Source organism: Capsella rubella, unplaced genomic scaffold, assembly GCF_000375325.1.
Source record: "Capsella rubella cultivar Monte Gargano unplaced genomic scaffold, Caprub1_0 scaffold_3, whole genome shotgun sequence".
Lineage (NCBI taxonomy): Eukaryota > Viridiplantae > Streptophyta > Magnoliopsida > Brassicales > Brassicaceae > Capsella > Capsella rubella.
In genome coordinates, this window is record NW_006238921.1 from 13,611,850 (window position 1) to 13,630,479 (window position 18,630).

Below are 18,630 nucleotides of genomic sequence, written 5' to 3' on the forward strand. Positions count from 1 at the left end.
TTTGTCTGTAAGCTTAGAATATCCATTTTTGTTTTTCAGTTTTGATAGCATTTTTTTCTTTTACTTATTGAAGTAAAATCAAGACGGAAATATGGGAAATATGTATTTTTTTTTTGACGATTATATGACATGATGGGGTATAAGACGAGAAATACTATAATATGCTTCCAACAAGTTATATGACGGGTCGGGTTGTAAGATGGAACGGGTTTGACTTAATATTACAGACTAAAAAAGAATATTATTAATCTCACAATTCAATACGGGTCATTTTACTACTTTTTTAACCGACACTAATATAAACATATATAATTAAACTAATTTAGTAAAGATTGATATCATGCAATCTTAATAATTATTAAATAAACTCTAACATCTATAAATTTTTAAAAATATGAATTTAAAAAAACAAAATTATCCCGCGGTGTACCGCGGGTCAACATCTACTTCATTACTAAGCAAGTAAGCATTTTTTTTTTTACTTTAATGTTGCGAAATTGTGTATGAAATTAAAACGCGTCCACCTTCCCACAGCTGCAAACGTCGCTTATTAGGGTAAAGCAAAACACTGAAGTGAAAGAGAGAGAGAGCCGCACGAACCCTTTTTTCCCAAAAAAAAAATCAACGAAGATAGATTCAGATCGGAAACGGAAGAACGATTCGGTCTCCTCCACAGATCGATCGACGAAGGAGAAGAAAGACGATCATCACCGCCATCATCATCACCACCACAGCAAGCAGCCTCGGAAGAAGAGTAAGATGGCGTCTAGGGATCAAGTTAAGGCTTCGCACATTCTGATTAAGCATCAAGGATCTCGCAGGAAGGCGTCGTGGAAGGATCCGGAAGGGAAGGTTATTATGACTGTTACCAGAGAAGCCGCCGTCGAGCAGCTCAAGTCGATCCGTGAAGATATTGTCTCCGGCAAGGCGAATTTCGAAGAAGTGGCCACTCGTGTTTCTGACTGTAGCTCCGCTAAACGTGGCGGCGATCTCGGTTTGTTTCTTATCCCTAATCTGTAGATGAGCGAGTTTTAGGTTTACGATGGTTGCACTTAGATTTTAGGAAATTCAGTTGATCTGTGTTGATTTGTAGAACGAAGCTATACTAAGTTCAGATTTAGATAGTGAAAGGAGAAGTGAGTTTTGTTCAACTCTTGATGTAATTGGATTCTATTGGAACTAACTGTGTCCTGAAACTGAGTATAGTGATCAGTAAGCATACATTAGTCATCACTATGTTTGCAATGTAGAGTTTCTTCCTTGATACACTAGTCTGCTTTGAATATTGTCAATGTTTAGTATCTGAAATGTTAGTACTTATCAATCTTACTAGAGTCTGCTTCATTCATCACTATGTTTGGAATGTAGAGTTTCTTCCTTGATAAATCTGTAGTTGATGCTCAGAAGTCTTACTAATCTCTAGCTTCTGGTATCACTAATGTTTAGAATCTCAAGTTTCTTCCTTGATAAATCTGTAGTTGATGCTCAGAAGTCTTACTAACCTGTAGCTTCTGGTATCACTAATGTTTAGAACCTCAAGTTTCTTTCTCTATAAATCTGTAGTTGGTGCTCATAAATTTTAGCATTGTCTGCTACTCTGCTTAGATAGCATTATCAATGTTTAGATTCTGAAGTTTATGCTTGTATGAATCTATAAATTGGTACTCATAAATCTTACTAGTGTCTACTACAGTTTCTTTCTTGATGAGTCTATAATTGTTGGATACAAATGTTGTCCTGAAAGTGTTCATGTTGATTGCCCTTTTGTGTTCAGGTCCCTTTGGTCGAGGGCAAATGCAGAAACCATTTGAGGAAGCAACTTATGCACTCAAGGTGGGAGATATAAGCGACATTGTCGACACAGACAGTGGAGTCCACATCATAAAGAGAACAGCTTGATCTTGCCTCTGATTATGATATGATATAATAAATGTATCAAAGGTTCCAGCTTCTTTTCCCCTTTGTCTTCTTGACCAGAAGAACATAGGAGAAGAAGAAGAAGAAGAAGAAGAATATTGTAGACTCTGAATCTGTCTACGAATTTGATACAACCCAAACATGTCATTAAAAAACCAGACTCTGTATCTCATTTCTTCTTAATGTTTCATAAGCACATCCCCTGTCGTAGACTTGTATCATCATCTTTTATTATCTTTGTGATGTTCTTCATGCTATTGAAGTATAATGTTACAAAATTTGAAGGAAAAAAAAACTAAAAAACAGAATCTAAATTGATGATTTGAGTTCAGTAGAAAACACACTCTAATGTATTTAACACACAACTTCAATAAAGATCACCACCGCCTCACAAGTGTGTTTCTCGCATAACACATGGAAACCAGCCTTTACTTAAACGACATGTGTACGGTCAAGACTTGATTGATGCACACGTAATGGATCCAAATGACAAACACCTTAACGAATACGAAGAACACACGCACACATTTCACGGCGCTATATAAAAAGCCTAAGAACATTTTGACAGATTGAGAGACGAAGAAAGCAACATCTTCACTAAATCATCTGCATCTCAAGTTTATCATACTACCGTCTCTAATGGCCGAAGAGAAGACCGTGAAGAAGAAGACTCCAACGGCGGCGAAGAAGCCGCAAAATCCGAAAACTGCTCATCCTCCGTACTTCCAGGTGAGTTTTTTTTTTGAGTGATCTACCTCTATTTTTTCTTTGAGTACTATCTATTGAACTTAGGTTTTGGTTTTGATGAAGATGATAAAAGAGGCGTTGATGGCTCTAAAGGAGAAGAACGGATCAAGCCCTTACGCTATAGCTAAGAAGATAGAGGAGAAACATAAGCCCTCACTTCCCGAGAGCTTTCGTAAAACACTTTCTCTACAGCTCAAAAACTCTGAGGCCAAAGGTAAGCTCGTGAAGATCAGAGCCTCCTACAAGCTCTCAGAGACAACCAAGATGACAACGAGGCAGCAAGACAAGAAGAAGAAACTGAAGCAAGAAGATAGAGAGAAGAAGAAGGCAACGACGACGACAAGGTCCAAGAAAACTATGTCTGTGAACAAACAAGACAAGAAGAGGAAAGCCAAGAAAGCAAGACAACCCAAGTCCATCAAATCTTCAGCTGGTAAGAAGAAGGCCATGAAAGCTTCGGCTGCTTGATCACTGGTATAAGAAGAGACTTTGTGTGAATAAGAATAATGTCTTTTTTTTTTGTGTGTCTGTAAAATGACTGACTCTGTTTCTGGTTTTGGTGTGGTTTCTTTTGGGTTTGAGAGTAAAGACTTAAAGAGTCTTCTAATGTAAAACTAGTACTACTATGTTAATATACTAGCAAATAGTTTTGATTGAGTAATTGAGTTCACCTTAAACTTGTGGAAACAATCGAAGATACAAGTAATTCAAGGTGAAAGAGATTGGAGTCTATTTGGGGTTTAATTAGAAGCTAATTACGTACAATCCATTCATATAAGAAACGCTTTTCTAAGTTTCATTCTCGCTTGTTCCATTCATAAGTTCATAAAAGAAAATTATATATATAGTTTTTTAATAAGTTATTAATTAGTTGATATATATATATATATATATAACTTTTGAAGAATATGAATTGAGATTCTTTGAATTTTTGAACTACTGTCAATTGTGTTTTTTTTTTACTTGCATGGAAAGTCCTAATTGTGTGTGTGTGTTTTTTTTTTTTATAATTGAAATAAAGACACTATATAACTATTGTTTATATGGATGTTTATAACTTCTTGCTATTTTTTCGATTGTGTGTACTCTTTTAGTTATTGTTAAATATTTTTTCCTCGGATAAATTTATGACTGAATACCAAGCATTAAGTTTATTTGTTTTCATGACTACCAAAATGTTATCATTGATGAGATTTTAGGTTTATAATACAAAAATGTATTCAACTTTATCTTAGATATGAAGTGCGTACAAAGTGCACTTTAATATAAAAAAAGCTATGTTTTTCAAATTTCTTTAGTATAAAAAGTATGTTATTGCGCTCTATTAACTAGTTCTTATGGCATTAGGCATTAGAAGAATCGAAGAGGTTGAAGAAATATAAATCATATTTTAATATGATTCGTCAAATTTTTCAGCGTTTTAAATCATATAGTTTCATACTATTATCCCATGAATCAAGTTCTTTGGCGGCCAAAGGTCTTGGTTTAAATTTGATGAAGGAATTTGTCAACTCATATTTTGCTATGGATTGTTCGGCATGACTACATAATCAAATTGAGGCAAAAATCTTTTTCTAATCTTTGTTGTATTCAAATTTGGGTTGTTTTGGTGACCCTTTGATTCATCTTTTAAATTATAATGCAAGATTCTTTTTAAGAAAAAAATGTTTACAAACGCAACATCAAAAAGATTAAACAAGGCATAAACATATCTAAACTATATAGAAGTAGGTTAAACTAGCATAGTAAAATATATAAAAACAGAATTTTATGACCCCGACTGCCCATGTGTATGTGAAACTAGGTTAACTATATCGTTGGCTCGTCTATCTATGTGGTCAATACGCCTCAAGTTTTATGATTCATAAAGAAGAGTGAATTGTTGAAAGACTAAAAACTTGAACAATATACTCTTCCTAAAAGACTTAAAGCATTTTGAAGATTTACATTTCGGTTTTAAAAAACAAATTAGGACTTGTTTTGAAAAATAAAAAAGAACAGTTTATTACTTAATTTTTTGTCCTTATTTATTTTTCCAAAAACAGTTTATTATATTATAAAATACCATATCCAATAAAGTAGAATGCTCTTCTTCCTCTTAGAAGAAGACGAAGCTATTTGGTATTTTTAATTTTAAACTTGTGTTACGATATTAATTTTTTTTTGTTTTTAGCACTTTTGGTCGTTTTCTTATGTTATATAAGTTGTGTAACAGTAATAATCATTATCTCCCTATCTAAGACTCCGAACGGAGAAAACAGATTAGGCAAAACGGATTAAGCGTTTCAAACGGATCAAGTAGAATGAGTGCTGACTTTTGGCAAAACAATTGCAGATCAAGCGGATTTAACATTTCAAAATGTATATTTGAATGGTGAAAGCGGATCAAACGATTGATAATAAAAAAAAATTAACAATATAAAATGCTATTTTAAATTTTAGTTAATATTTTACAATTTATTATACATATTATAATAAGTTGTAATAATTTAAAATTTGGTATATTAGTTTAGCATTTTTTTTTTTAACTTACTGTTATAACATTATTTAGTGTTTGCTTAGAAAATATATAAAATAAATTTAAGATTTACTTATGAAAAGTTAGTACAAATAAATTAAGTTCTTTAAATGTTTATCATTTATTTTTATTTTAAAATCAATTAAAAAGAAAAAGAAAATAGAATACTATAAAAAAGCAAAGAAATAAGAAAAAAAAACATAAAAAAACGCAGATGATACGCTTGAACCACACCCAAAACGGTGAAGTACTAGAAGATCCTTGTTTTTGTTCATGTAATTCAGTAATTTTTTATTATTTCAAAAAATTGAACTGTTATATAATTGAATTTAAAAAATGGTGAATGGAAATACAAGTGCAGTTCTCCCGCTACAAGCACTACAAGCTTTGTATATATATTTAAGTATGTGTTTGTGTCCGAATGACAAAAACTTAATCGAGTTTTCTTTATAATAGATACAAGCTTAATCTAGTGTAATACATTCTTTGTAGCCGTTGTTTTAATTCCTATTTTAGAAATGGTCTTCCTCTCTTTTCGGTTGAATCTTTTCTTTTTGTAATGTAAAATTTACCAACCAAGAAAAAAAAAACAAAAACCTTTGCCTCCTTTGGTTTTGTTCACGCTAAGTGTGGTAGATGTTGCTTTTTGGAAAGCTAGATTTTTTTTTTTTAAAAAAAGATGTCGTTGGAGCTTAGTTTTATTCTGATCATGTCATGTTCAACCTTGTCAAATGCCTTATTGCATCCGAGTAGTGTGTCTCATGATGTCTCCAGAACCAGATATTACTTGACTACCAATGAACTATGGTTTAATCAAACCCTAGATCATTACTCTCATTATGTAATATAACTTTCTCTTCACCTATTTCTTGTTTTTATCTTTGACTTTGTTCTTATTGTTGTTTCTTCATTTTTTTAAAAAGATTATTAGGACTTAGTTATAATTGTTGTATCTGGGGTGGTGTATTTGAATCTTGAGATTTTAATTTACGTTGATCACAGGATCACCGCAAATTCAGACAACGTTACTATGAATTTATGGATTATTTTCGAGCTCCAGATGGACCTATTTTTATGATAATCTGCGGTGAAGGTCCTTGTAGTGGCATAGTTAATGATTATATAAATGTAAGATTTTACTAATCCCATATTTGTATAACAAAAAAACTTAAAAAATTGATGTTTTCATAAACATAACTAGGTACTAGCAAAGAGGTTTGAAGCTGGTGTGGTTTCACTAGAACATAGGTACTATGGGAAAAGCTCTCCCTTTAACTCATTAGCCACAGAGAATCTGAAATACCTTTCATCCAAACAAGCCCTTCTCGATTTGGCAGCTTTTCGACGATATTACCAGGCAAGTCTTTGCTTGCTTTGCTTTCATATTGCTAGAGAACTGGTAAACTACATGTAATAGGATGTGTCATATATGTTTGCTATGATTTGTGGATGTAGGAATCTTTGAATGTTAAGCTGAATATAAGTAATGGTGGTAATGAAAACCCCTGGTTCTTCTTCGGGATTTCTTATTCTGGAGCTTTAAGCGCGTGGTTTCGCCTTAAGTTCCCGCATTTGACGTGTGGGAGCCTTGCTAGTTCTGCGGTTGTTCGAGCAGTCTATGAATTCTCTGAATTTGATAAGCAGGTATAGTTTATAGTAGCATGTGTGGAACCAAACAATGTTAATAATTAAGGTTAAAAAGTACATTATAATGGTGTGAAGTCTTGGTGACAAGTTTTGATATTTTGTTACATTATGAGAAGATAGGTGAGTCAGCTGGTCAAGAATGCAAAGCTGCACTGCAAGAGACTAATAAACACTTGGAATTAGGACTTAAAGTAGATAGAAAGGCAGTGAAATCCCTCTTCAATGCCACTGAGGTTTCACTATCTCTCTACTTTCTAATATTGCTCTAGCTCTGTTTGTGACTGATAGTAATATAACTAGTAGAAGTCACACTAGTTCAATCTAACAAATTTTTTGAAATCTACAGCTTGATGTTGATGCTGACTTCTTATACTTAACCGCAGATGCAGCAGTTATGGCGGTAAGGATTATCTATAGACTATAATCATCTATTCAATTCGATCTTCTCTTTAAACTGTTTAAAATATTGCAGTTCCAATATGGCAATCCAGATAAACTATGTGTTCCCCTTGTTGGAGCAAAGAAGAATGGTAGTGATTTAGTGGTAAGCTCTCGAAATGTTTATCTCGCTCTCGATGATCTTCACGCTGCGAACCGCGTGGAAATTAACTTTCATTAGAGTTTTGTAATGCAGGAAACATATTCTAAATATGTTAGAGAGTATTGCATGAGACTTTGGGGATTACGTGTTCGAGCATATAACCGAAAACATCTAAGAAACACTGTAGTTACCGCAGACAGTGCATATCGGTTATGGTGGTTTCAATCTTGCACCGAACTAGGATATTTTCAGGTTGCACCTAGAAATGATAGCGTTCGATCTCAACAAATCAATACAGAGTAACATTATTCTTGAATCACTAGTTATATATATATACATTTTGTAAAGTCACATTTTTATTTGTTTGTTCTGCTAACTTGCATTAGGTTCCATTTGGATTTATGCAAGAGCATATTTGGGAAAGGTGTTTACCCCAAAATTGATGCAACAAACTTTTACTATGGAGGTGATAGACTCAATGGTATGTGACATTATAGACCTTCTTAATCAAAACTCAATTTTTTCTTTGCACATTGTGAAATGAAATTGGGGGAATATGCAGCAACCAAAATAATATTCACAAATGGGTCACAAGATCCATGGCGACATGCTTCCAAACAGAACTCATCTCATGAATGTAAAGTCTCTTATCATCCCTTTCAAAATAATATCGATTTTTGCTTTTTTCTTCCAAGACACTAAACTAAACAAGTTCATGCGGCGCCAGTGCCTTCTTACATGATGAAATGTCATAATTGTGGCCATGGAACTGATATAAAAGGATGCCCTCAATCTCCAATGGTCATTGAAGGTAAATTTATAAAGCATTTACGTGTTTTGTCCACATAGTCGTCAAATTAAAGAAATCAACACATTTTTCATTTTCAGGTAAGTCAAATAGTTGCAGCTTAGTAGATGATGTAAACAAAGTAAGACAACAAATGGTACAACACATCGACTTGTGGTTGTCTGAGTGTCGCAGATCGACTAGGACTTCAATATAGAGTTGCATTTTTAGAAAGGAAGAATATTCCATTCAGACAACAACAATAGTGTATAGTCTCTTAATTTAGTACTGACTTTTTCATCCAATATAGTCAACCTAACGAAGTCGTTTTCATGCTAAAAAAAAAATCAAATAAAATAAAAAAAAGAGTAGTCGTTTTCTATTTGTAGAAAATTGCTGTTTTGGTATTTATTGTATGTGTTATTAATAGTTTATAACTTATAAACAAAGACTGCAATGTAAAATACTAAAAAGTCTTTTAAATGTGTGCTCCTAGAAGAATCCATCATTTTTGTCATGGAAGCATATATATATATATATTGAATGTTCTATGTTCTTAAGAGTCTTTACATCTTGAAAAGTCCACCAAAACTCAAGATTATTATTCGTATTCATGGGATTAATTTTTACTTGATCTACTATACAATTGACCAGAATCATTCCATTCCCTATTAGTTAATTTTTTTTTTTGGTATTAGGCATGTAAATAGTGGACTATTGAATCATTTGTCGGAGAACAAAAATGTAAATATTTAAGGGTTATAACAATGATAAATACATCATGTGTTGTGTGTGCCTAGATGATCGCTTCGTTAATATGCGATGCTAAAGTCAATTTATACTAGTTCGTATAATCATAGAGTGGGTTCTTTGTCAATCCATGTCGGAGAGGAATAAATAAGTGATTACCATATATATTAATTGTTGAGATCTCTCCATTATTTGTGTCTTATTATATGAAGCAAGACCGTTGAATTTAATTTTGTTTTTCTTGCGCACGAGTGATCGATTTCTTCTTTTTTTCCCAAAACGCAAGTAAAATGTATTATTTCTTCTCATCAAGGTTATAGGAATGTAAAAGTTGATTATTTCATATTTTCATTAAAAAATATCAACAAGGACGATAATTTGTTTTCTTGATTTTTTTTTATCATCGCAAAATGTTTCAAACCGGTTCTACAGAAAAAAAGTTCTTATGAGTTTAAAATTTATAGATTCCTTTGATTTATATCATTGGAAGTCAAAGCTGTTTGTTTATTTCACGTTAAAAATGCATGTGTGATCCTATTTGACTTGATAAATACATTTTTAACAATGACATTTTAGTGAGATAATTCATGTCACATCGACCTATGATCAATCGTGTAATCTAGTTTGATGATACGACCATCATAATATGTTTGTATCACGAACTATATATTATATACCATTTTTGAAAAAATATATATATTATACAAATTAAGTTATATTATTTTATGTTTTTTTTATGAAGACTAATTGAGTTTTCTTTAGCTATATACATGTGTATTCATATTCGCAGATTCTTAAGACGAAAAAATAAATATCTTAACGTGAAATATTATACTGTTTTTCTTCTTTGGTCGTTGTCTCGTCGACATAATTCATCTCTAATAAGATATTTTAGTCGGTGGAATGATACAATTACTTTATGATATTTTGTCTTAACGCAAAAGATAATAAAGTAAAAAAAAAAAGCTTACCAAAAAACTATAAAGAGAAAGGTATAAAAAGCTTAACCCTAGACTAGTGAGAGAGAGACCAGAACGCATCAACATATATAATTAGCTAAGCTAAGCTAAGCTAGGTCTCTATCTTCTATCACTTCCTAGAGCTTTCTTTCTTTTTCACCACTCATGTTTTTCACTAGTGTCGCCAAAAAATAAATATCCCCAATTGTTATATATTAACCAACTTTTAAAAACCAGTTAATTTAGGTTTAAAGAAAAGAGAAAAAAAAAAAACATTATCCTACTCGAAATCATTACAACTTTAATAAAGGGCCTCCTCCTCACTCAGTATTGAAATCGTTTTGTCCACTACATTTTTTTTTATCTTATTATATAAAAAAAAGTTTTGTCAACTTAAGATCTCGAAATGAAGAAATTAAAAAGATAAGATTTATATTATATATGGTTAGGTAGCTAAGATCAAAGAAGACACAAAGCAAGAAACTACGACCACGACATGTAACACCACACACAAAACACAAACTAAAGTAGTTCAATTTCATTTTCGCTTTGGTCCACTTTTATTATTATATTAAATAAAAAATTAAAAAAACATATCTAAATAAATAAATTAAAAAAAAAACATAAACATAAAAGTCCGTGTTAGCTTAAGACACGAAGCCTACGGCTACGCACTGAGAACTTAAAAATAATAATATTATGGGAAAAGACGCGCGTGGTTCCCACTTCCCTCACCTTTGTCCACGTGGCACCATCCATATGCGCGGCGTTTTACAACTTTCTTTTTTCTCCTCTCTCATTCTCTCACACTCTCTCTCTCTCTAGAAAGTCAAAAAAAGGAGACAGACAACCAAACACTGCCTTGTCACATCTCTCTTTCTCTCTCTTCCTTTTTTTTTTTTGGGTGCTTGGGGGAGAGAGAGAAAGAGAGAGAGACGAGTAAGTCCATTTTTTTTCACATGTGCCCACTGCGTCTTCTCTCCCTACACGCCACCATCTCCACCTCCTCCTCCTCCTCCTAGCTCCGTCTTCAATTCCCAATTCCCCCCTAGGGTTTCTCTGTTTTTTTTGAACTTGTTGATTCACGACCACCTGATCTTTAAGTAGACTTCAGATCTTTCGATTTTGTCTTGATTTCTTCTTTTGAGGTTGGAAAGTTTTGTTCTTTGGGCGTCACGAAGAGCCGATGCCGGAAATCGATCTTATGAGAGTCGATCAATGTCTTTCCGATGTTGTTAAACCCCCTCCTGGATTCTTCGATTGCGGTCTTACGGTAGATGCGGATTCGAAGCTAGATGAAGAAGTAGAAGAAGAAGAGGAAGATTCGGATTCTTTGAAGAAGAGCGTTGGTCGTTCCACTAGACGTGGTCGTCCCCCGAGGACTTCGGGTGCTAGTAGTAAAGCTTCTTCCCCTCAGGTTTCCAGGAAGAGGAGAGAAGATGAGGATGTTTGTTTTGTTTGCTTCGATGGTGGTAGTCTTGTTCTCTGCGACCGTAGGTCAGTTTCTTTACTCAAATTGAGTAGATTCTTGCTTCTAAAAATGGAAACTTTTTTAGTTTTCCGATGTGAAATTGAGGGTTTCTTGATTTGTCAGGGGATGTCCAAAAGCTTATCATCCAGCTTGTGTTAAGCGTACTGAAGCATTCTTTAGATCCAGAGCTAAGTGGAATTGTGGTAAGTTTGTGGTTTACATCTTCTTTCAGATATAATTCAGAGTGTTTTTTTCAACTCTTTTTGGGAACTCTTTTAGGTTGGCATATATGTACTGCTTGTCAAAAGGATTCCTTCTACATGTGTTATACTTGTCCGTATTCAGTTTGTAAGAGGTGTGTTAGAAGCTCAGAGTATGTTGTTGTAAGGGAAAACAAAGGATTCTGTGGAATTTGTATGAAGACTATCATGCTTATTGAGAATGCAGCTGAAGCTAACAAAGAAAAGGTACTAGAATCTATCCACATTTTGTTGCTTGCACTTTTTCCTCAGCAGCACTATAATGTTATGTGTGGAACTTGCTTGAGGTTTCTTGTTGTGAAATTTGTTTTTTTTTTTCCTTCTAGCTAAATGTTTTACATTTACATTTTATAGGTTCAGGTTGATTTTGATGATCAAGGCAGCTGGGAGTATCTGTTTAAGATTTACTGGGTTTCTCTTAAAGAAAAGCTATCTTTATCGTTAGATGATCTTACCAAAGCAAGAAATCCATGGAAATCTTCTTCTTCTACTGTTCCTAAGAGAAGAACTAATAGTCGGGTTCATGAAAAGGGCGATGGGAATTCTCCTGGGGTTATCAAAGTAAGACGGGCTAAAGTAAGGAAGACGGATTCTGTTTCTGTGAGTAAATTGGGTCCTTCTTTAGATTCGAATAGTTCTCTGGGTGACAGACTTCCACCATTGACTAGTGCCACTGCATGGGCAACAGATGAGCTCCTGGACTTTGTGCGGTTTATGAAACACGGTGATATTTCCGTCTTATCAAAGTATGATGTCCAAACTCTTGTGCTGGAGCATGTGAGAAGGAATAATCTACAAACCTCTCCTCAAATAATGTGTGACGCTAGGCTTATGAGATTGTTTGGAAAGGAGCGAGTGGATCATTTTGAAATGTTAAAGCTTCTTGATTCTCACTTCCTCGATCAAGAGAGATTTCCAGTCACAGATACCTCAGCCGGAGGAGTCACTGAAACTATGTCCTTCCAGGTCGATGCTAGCAGAGGCTGTGATAGGTTAAATACGTCAGAACAGTACCAAGATAGGTTTAGTGCATCTAAACAGCATCAAGGAGAGTCACAGCAATTGAACATGCACAATTGTCATGTTAGACCTTCCAGTTCTAATAGCAGAAACCATGCCGTTGTAAAACCTGAAACATGTGCCCCTGTGTCCTATAAGCCCATTGATAGCTTGGATACAAACATGGTATGGTTATATGGAGATCCAGATGGGAAGATTCATGGACCATTTTCCTTATATAACCTGCGACAGTGGAATTCAAGCGGGCATTTCCCACCAGAGCTGAGAATATGGAGGTTGGGTGAACAGCAAAACAGCTCTATACTTTTGACTGACGCATTAAATGGGCAGTTCCATAAAACTGGATTGTTACAGAATCATTCTATCCCCAAGCAGGAAGTGACAGCTAATATAGCTAACGATCAACACAGGTCTGTGGCTGTTCCTAAACTAGAGAGTAGAATACTGGATTTCAGCCCCAACTCAGTGTGCACTGACCAGAGTGTCATATCTAGCAGTAACAGTGTCATCACAAGGAGCTCGGATGTGAGTAACAAAAGTGGAAACAATTTTAGCCGCAACATGCTGCCATTAGATTTTTCTCTTTCTAATGAAAGGGATAATGTGGGTTCTGTCTCTCTCTGGAACAAAAGAAAAGTTGAAAGTCCTTTGCTTGTACAAAGTCCCATAAGCTGTTCGCTTTCGCTCTCTACATTACCAGGAAACTCAAACTGCTCTATGCCACCACATGAAAGATGGAATGCTGGTCAGACAGATCCAAATGGAAACAATGCAGCAATGAATGCTTGCAATCAAAACAGTAGTCTTAGCGGCTCAGCTGAGAAACAAGTCACGGCGACAGTCCAGTCATGCGGACAGAACTGGAATGCTGCAACTCCAAGCAGTGCTTCAAATGTGTGGGATTCTAACACGGGTTTGGCGTCTTTCCCAGACAATCAAGAAATAGACTTCTTAGATCTCTTTAGTCCAACTTTCAAATTCAACTTTGCATCTACTTCCACGGAATGGCAACCCATTGTGGCTGGACCTGACGAATGTGACGAATCAGTCTCGGATCTTTTGGCAGAAGTGGAAGCCATGGAGTCCCAAAAACGTCTTCCATCTCCAACTTCAACATTCCGTGGTCCTGAAGAATTAGTAATCCGGCACTCTATAAACGATAGCTTTAGTCCTGCTGAAGGACATAGCCCAGCACTAGATGTAAGCAAAGGTGACTCCATGAGCTCCACAAACGATCTGCAAATGCATTCACGATCTAACAGCGCCGTGCACTTTTAGCCTGTGGGCTCGGTTCACAATAGAGAGAAAAAAACATAATCAGGGCAGAGGCTACCATAGATCATCCAGTGTCCTAGATTCGTCTGATCGATGGTGGACTATACCCTCTTTTTCTTTTTGCAGGACTATTACAGAACATAAATAAATGGCAGAATCATCATCATCATCATCATCATCATCATCATCAGCAGAGAGAGTGGTGCATATGACGGAAGATATATGATTCAAAATGTTTCTTCTCGGTATTTTTGGCTGCACCACACCACCCACCATTGTTTTTCTCAGCGTTTAGGTTTTGTAACGTCGTCCTGTGTCAAGATTTGCACAGACAGACCCAACTTCTGTATTTTCACATTGTTTGTACTTAGGAAGAAGTATAAAGAATTGTTGTTCATGGATGTAATCAAAATCATTGTAGGGATCATGAGCTTATTACTACAGTATTCTATATATATATATATATATATATATGATAATGATGATAGTGTAACGTTTCATTCTTATATTTTTTGAATGTTTCAGAACTCTCTTCATATCCTGACAAGTGTAGGCTCGAGTTTTTTCTAACTTAAGTTTTTGGGAAAAAATGAGAGACGAACTCGATTTGATCGTTTTCGGATTTGGAAACTTTTTGTTGTTTCTTCGATTTCGTTTGTTGTTTGATCGAGAGAGGTAAGTATCTGCTTTGATGGTGGAAGCTACGTCGAATATGACGCCGTCGCAAAGATACGCGGCGAGCGCATTGTTTGCGATCGCGCTTAACCAAGCGCAGATCAGCCAGACTAGGCCACTCGAAATCCCGGCCACCACAGACCACGACGGAGAGCCAATTAGCAGCGACGGTGATACTATCTCCGATCTCTGGGTTCACGAAGTTTCCGGCCTTCTCCGACCCGTTTTCAGGTGATTTTCTCCAATTGGATTCCGGTGTGAGGTTTGTCATATGTTCACAACGAAATCATCTGTTTATGTGTGTGTGTGTGTGTGTGTGTGTGTGTGTGTGTGTGTGTGTGTGTGTGTGTGTGTGTGATGTATATACATTTTGAAGCTGTCACTGTAATTTGCATTCAGATGTCTTCAGATTGATTCATCAGCTTGGCATGGCCTTGAAGAGATAGCTGCTTCTTCTCAGGCTAAGGATCATATCGGTGCGGTATGACTAATTTCTCTTCGTATCATGGAAACTTCATGTGTTGAGGAATGTGGAGCTCGTCTTGATTGGCTGCTACTTTTGGTTTATTGTAGTTCATCAAATTACTGTCAGAGGATGCGAGTAATGATGATGATGATGATGATGATGATGATGATGATTCTAGTGAAATGGTGGAGAAAGAGACGGCCTTAGCTAAAGCTGCTGATGCCATGGTTCAAAACATTCGAAGCAGCACTGTATCTGTGGAAGCTAAGATGGAGAAACATGTGGAATATGAAAACGAATGCCGTGAGAAGTATTCTGTTCCCGAGGCACAGTCTGGTGCTGCGGTCAAGGAAAACGACAGTCATGGGGAGGATGAAGTTAGAGATGGAGGTCACAATCATGGGACTGTTGAACATGAGAAACCTGTTGAGGAAGTAGCACTGCTTAGCCATGAGAGGAAGATTAATGTTCTTTACGAGCTACTTTCTGCATGCTTGGCAGATAAATATGAGGAGAATGAGAAATGTACAAAGACTAGGAAAGGCTATGATGCGCGCCATCATGTTGCTCTGCGGTTACTTGCGACTTGGTTTGACTTTCAGTGGATTAAAATGGTTTGTTTTCTTCATTTTTACAAGTTATTTCGTAAAATTTATGCTACCACACATAGTAACCTCATTGCTCCATAATAGCTATCTTGTTGAGGATTCAGGTTCTGATGATATTGGTTATGGGAAGTTGTAAGAAGCTCTAAGCTCCAATCACGGCTATTTGAGCATTTCCTTTGTGCTGAAATTCTTTTTCTGTATTTTTTAGGAAGCAGTTGAGACAATGTCTGCATGCTCTGCCATGGCATTGCAACAGTCAAGTGGAAATAAGGAAGAAGAGTCTCTGTCACCAAATACTGAATGGGCTAAATGGAAGCGGGGAGGCATTGTTGGAGCGGCTGCTTTAACAGGGGGTGCTTTGATGGCCATCACTGGTGGTATGGTGTCTTCTAATTTTTAAACTCCTTTTCCCACGTTTCAAAAATTTAGGCTTTAGTTTGAAAATGCTAATTCTTCACATGTTTCGATTACATATTATATGAAATAGGATTGGCTGCTCCAGCAATTGCTGCAGGGTTTGGTTCATTGGCACCAACACTAGGCACGATAGTTCCGGTAATTGGAGCCAGTGGGTTTGCTGCAGCTGCTGAGGCTGCCGGAACTGTTGCTGGTTCTGTTGCTGTTGCGGCATCTTTTGGAGGTAAATAAAAAGTAGGCCTCTGTTTTGGCTTCCTTTAAGGAAAAAAAAAAGGATCGAAATGATGATACCTGTATAATTCTTTATCTTATGTTTTGGTTCTTTATGTGTTCATGAATAGCTGCTGGAGCTGGGCTCACAGGAACTAAGATGGCTAGGAGAACTGGGGATATTGAGGAGTTTGAATTTAAAGCTATTGGAGAAAATCATAATCAAGGAGTTAGTTTTAATCTCTTGCTGCTGCTAGATCACTACAACGAAAGTTTTGGGATAAATTGACTATTGTTTGTGCTTCATGTTGAAATCTCTTTTCTCTGCATTAATCATTTTGTTGACGTCCTTCTTCTTCTTTTTGTTGGTATAATAGCGGTTAGCAGTGGAGATCTTAGTTGCTGGCTTTGTTTTAAAGGAAGAAGATTTTGTAAAACCATGGGAAGGGTTAACTAGTAACTTGGAAAGGTATTAACACGACTTGTTCTTGTGTGCATTTTTGTGACTATGATTCGTATAATTCATATGTTTGCTACAATTGGTTCTTAGGTACACAGTGCAATGGGAATCCAAGAACGTTATTGCAGTGAGTACTGCAATTCAGGATTGGCTTACTTCAAGTAATATTATATACTTTTTTTATCCATTTACGCTTAACTATGTAAATTTATCTTTATGTTATCGCACTCTAAGAATAGATAGTAACATCGACATGAAATTGTTGCAGGAGTTGCTATGGAGTTGATGAGACAAGGGGCGATGCACACTGTACTAAATTCGCTTCTAGCAGCTATGGCATGGCCGGCAACACTCCTTGTAGCTGCTGATTTCATAGATAGTAAATGGAGTATTGCTATTGACAGGTAAACAGAAAATATTTATTGAAATTGAAATGCCAAATGTGATGCAACCATTACTGCAAGTTTGCAACTAAGTTTATGGCTATTATTTTCGTAATATCTTATCAGGTCAGACAAAGCAGGAAAGCTTCTTGCTGAAGCCCTTCGAAAAGGGTTGCAAGGAAATAGGTATAATTAGTGGATAAGTTCCATCAGATCTTAATGATATGAAGTTATGAAATTAGAATTTTATATCAGCATGTTGAATTTTTTACTTTGGAAAACTTGTGAGGAATTCAGACCTGTGACTCTCGTTGGTTTTTCGCTTGGTGCGCGTGTAATCTTTAAGTGCCTCCAAACTCTGGCAGAGACTGAAAAGAATGGTATTTCTCCCACTCATATTTTCTCTTTCTTTAGAAATGACAGTCGATCTTTGGCTTAACACAAGTTTTTACTGTAGCTGAAATTGTGGAAAGAGTTGTTCTTCTTGGAGCACCAATTTCAATCAAGAATGAGAACTGGCCGGACATAAGAAAGGTAATAAACACTCTTGTGAGAGTTCCCTAACATTATGAACAATTGATGTCACAGTCTAGTAAACAAATCCATTATTTGGTGTTCTGTATCATCTTACATAAGTCTTTTGGTCGGTTATCAGATGGTCGCTGGAAGATTCATTAATGTTTACGCCACAAATGATTGGACCCTCGGAGTTGCCTTTCGTGCAAGGTATGTTGAATTGTTTTTCTACTCCCAATTTTTACCTGCAAAAATGAAAACTTGTTGTTCTTCGTAACTTCCGCAGTCTGTTGTCCCAAGGGTTAGCTGGAATCCAACCGGTCTGTATCCCAGGGATCGAGGATGTACGTATCTCATTTTCTCTCCTTGTGTATGTTTTATGTTCATGTTAAGTGAAATGAAAGAAATAATCAGACTAATCATGTTCATCATCAATTCATTACCTTATCATATAACCCCCAACATTTGCAGGTGGATGTAACAGATATGGTGGAAGGTCACTCATCGTACCTATGGAAAACTCAACAAATCCTAGAAAGACTCGAACTCGATAACTCGTACCCCGTCTTTCGAAACACTCTCTAAGTAAACCCAAAAGTTATGATTAGGACCATTTTAATCCAGATTCAGAGACCAGGTAAAAGTCTGAATCAGGCTAACGAAACACCTATTCTCCCTTCTTGTCGAAAACATACACTTTCACATCCAACATTTCCACTATTTTGCATAGAAACCTTACAGGATCTAATTTTTTTACCCGGAAAAGGTCAGAGTAACTCTGTTGACATTGTAAAGGATTGCTCTATGATTGAACTTTCATCACACCTTTGTAGTTAGCTGAACGTCTTCGTCTTGTCATTTCAAACCATTTACCTTATTCGGGTCATAGAGAAAACGATCAGTAATCAAATGGTTTCATCTTGATATCTTGCAATTCTCCATCTTGGAAATCTATTTCAACGATGGTTTCAAATTTTCAGTTTCGATGACGTTAATGTTTTTG

The 18,630-nt window shown here is 35.8% G+C and overlaps 5 protein-coding genes across 7 annotated transcripts; all 5 read left to right on the plus strand.

The window, feature by feature from the left end:
- The first annotated feature begins 544 nt into the window (after window positions 1-544).
- On the plus strand, window positions 545-2,174 carry LOC17891361 (peptidyl-prolyl cis-trans isomerase Pin1). Its single transcript, XM_006296682.2, has 2 exons — window positions 545-994; window positions 1,775-2,174. Exons 1-2 carry the CDS (start codon window positions 760-762, stop codon window positions 1,897-1,899), a joined length of 360 nt encoding a protein of 119 aa, XP_006296744.1. The 5' UTR covers window positions 545-759; the 3' UTR covers window positions 1,900-2,174.
- Window positions 2,175-2,508: 334 nt separating this feature from the next.
- On the plus strand, window positions 2,509-3,292 carry LOC17892680 (histone H1). Its single transcript, XM_006298587.2, has 2 exons — window positions 2,509-2,646; window positions 2,728-3,292. Exons 1-2 carry the CDS (start codon window positions 2,557-2,559, stop codon window positions 3,130-3,132), a joined length of 495 nt encoding a protein of 164 aa, XP_006298649.2. The 5' UTR covers window positions 2,509-2,556; the 3' UTR covers window positions 3,133-3,292.
- A 2,599-nt stretch (window positions 3,293-5,891) lies between these two features.
- On the plus strand, window positions 5,892-8,390 carry LOC17893699 (probable serine protease EDA2). The gene is made up of 12 exons (XM_006299001.2): window positions 5,892-6,023; window positions 6,185-6,310; window positions 6,384-6,539; window positions 6,638-6,826; window positions 6,946-7,062; window positions 7,176-7,229; window positions 7,302-7,373; window positions 7,464-7,669; window positions 7,757-7,851; window positions 7,933-8,007; window positions 8,098-8,181; window positions 8,259-8,390. The coding sequence occupies exons 1-12, from the start codon at window positions 5,892-5,894 to the stop codon at window positions 8,372-8,374; spliced, it is 1,422 nt and encodes a 473-aa protein (XP_006299063.2). The 3' UTR covers window positions 8,375-8,390.
- A 2,337-nt stretch (window positions 8,391-10,727) lies between these two features.
- LOC17890639 (zinc finger CCCH domain-containing protein 44) lies at window positions 10,728-14,347 on the plus strand. The gene is made up of 4 exons (XM_006296915.2): window positions 10,728-11,363; window positions 11,461-11,540; window positions 11,617-11,804; window positions 11,952-14,347. The coding sequence occupies exons 1-4, from the start codon at window positions 11,053-11,055 to the stop codon at window positions 13,893-13,895; spliced, it is 2,523 nt and encodes an 840-aa protein (XP_006296977.1). The 5' UTR covers window positions 10,728-11,052; the 3' UTR covers window positions 13,896-14,347.
- An 89-nt stretch (window positions 14,348-14,436) lies between these two features.
- On the plus strand, window positions 14,437-18,553 carry LOC17891322 (transmembrane and coiled-coil domain-containing protein 4). Of its 3 annotated transcripts, none has more exons than XM_006297093.2 (15): window positions 14,437-14,798; window positions 14,967-15,048; window positions 15,141-15,647; window positions 15,850-16,018; window positions 16,129-16,281; window positions 16,400-16,497; window positions 16,646-16,737; window positions 16,819-16,889; window positions 16,997-17,132; window positions 17,238-17,297; window positions 17,409-17,491; window positions 17,569-17,645; window positions 17,767-17,837; window positions 17,914-17,971; window positions 18,099-18,553. In XM_006297093.2, the coding sequence occupies exons 1-15, from the start codon at window positions 14,584-14,586 to the stop codon at window positions 18,210-18,212; spliced, it is 1,986 nt and encodes a 661-aa protein (XP_006297155.1). In that variant the 5' UTR covers window positions 14,437-14,583; the 3' UTR covers window positions 18,213-18,553. The 3 variants fall into 3 exon arrangements, with proteins under 3 accessions (XP_006297155.1, XP_023642554.1, XP_023642556.1); XM_023786786.1 differs by having other exon boundaries at window positions 14,710-14,829; XM_023786788.1 differs by having other exon boundaries at window positions 14,710-14,829; window positions 14,967-15,043.
- The last annotated feature ends 77 nt before the right edge of the window (window positions 18,554-18,630 follow it).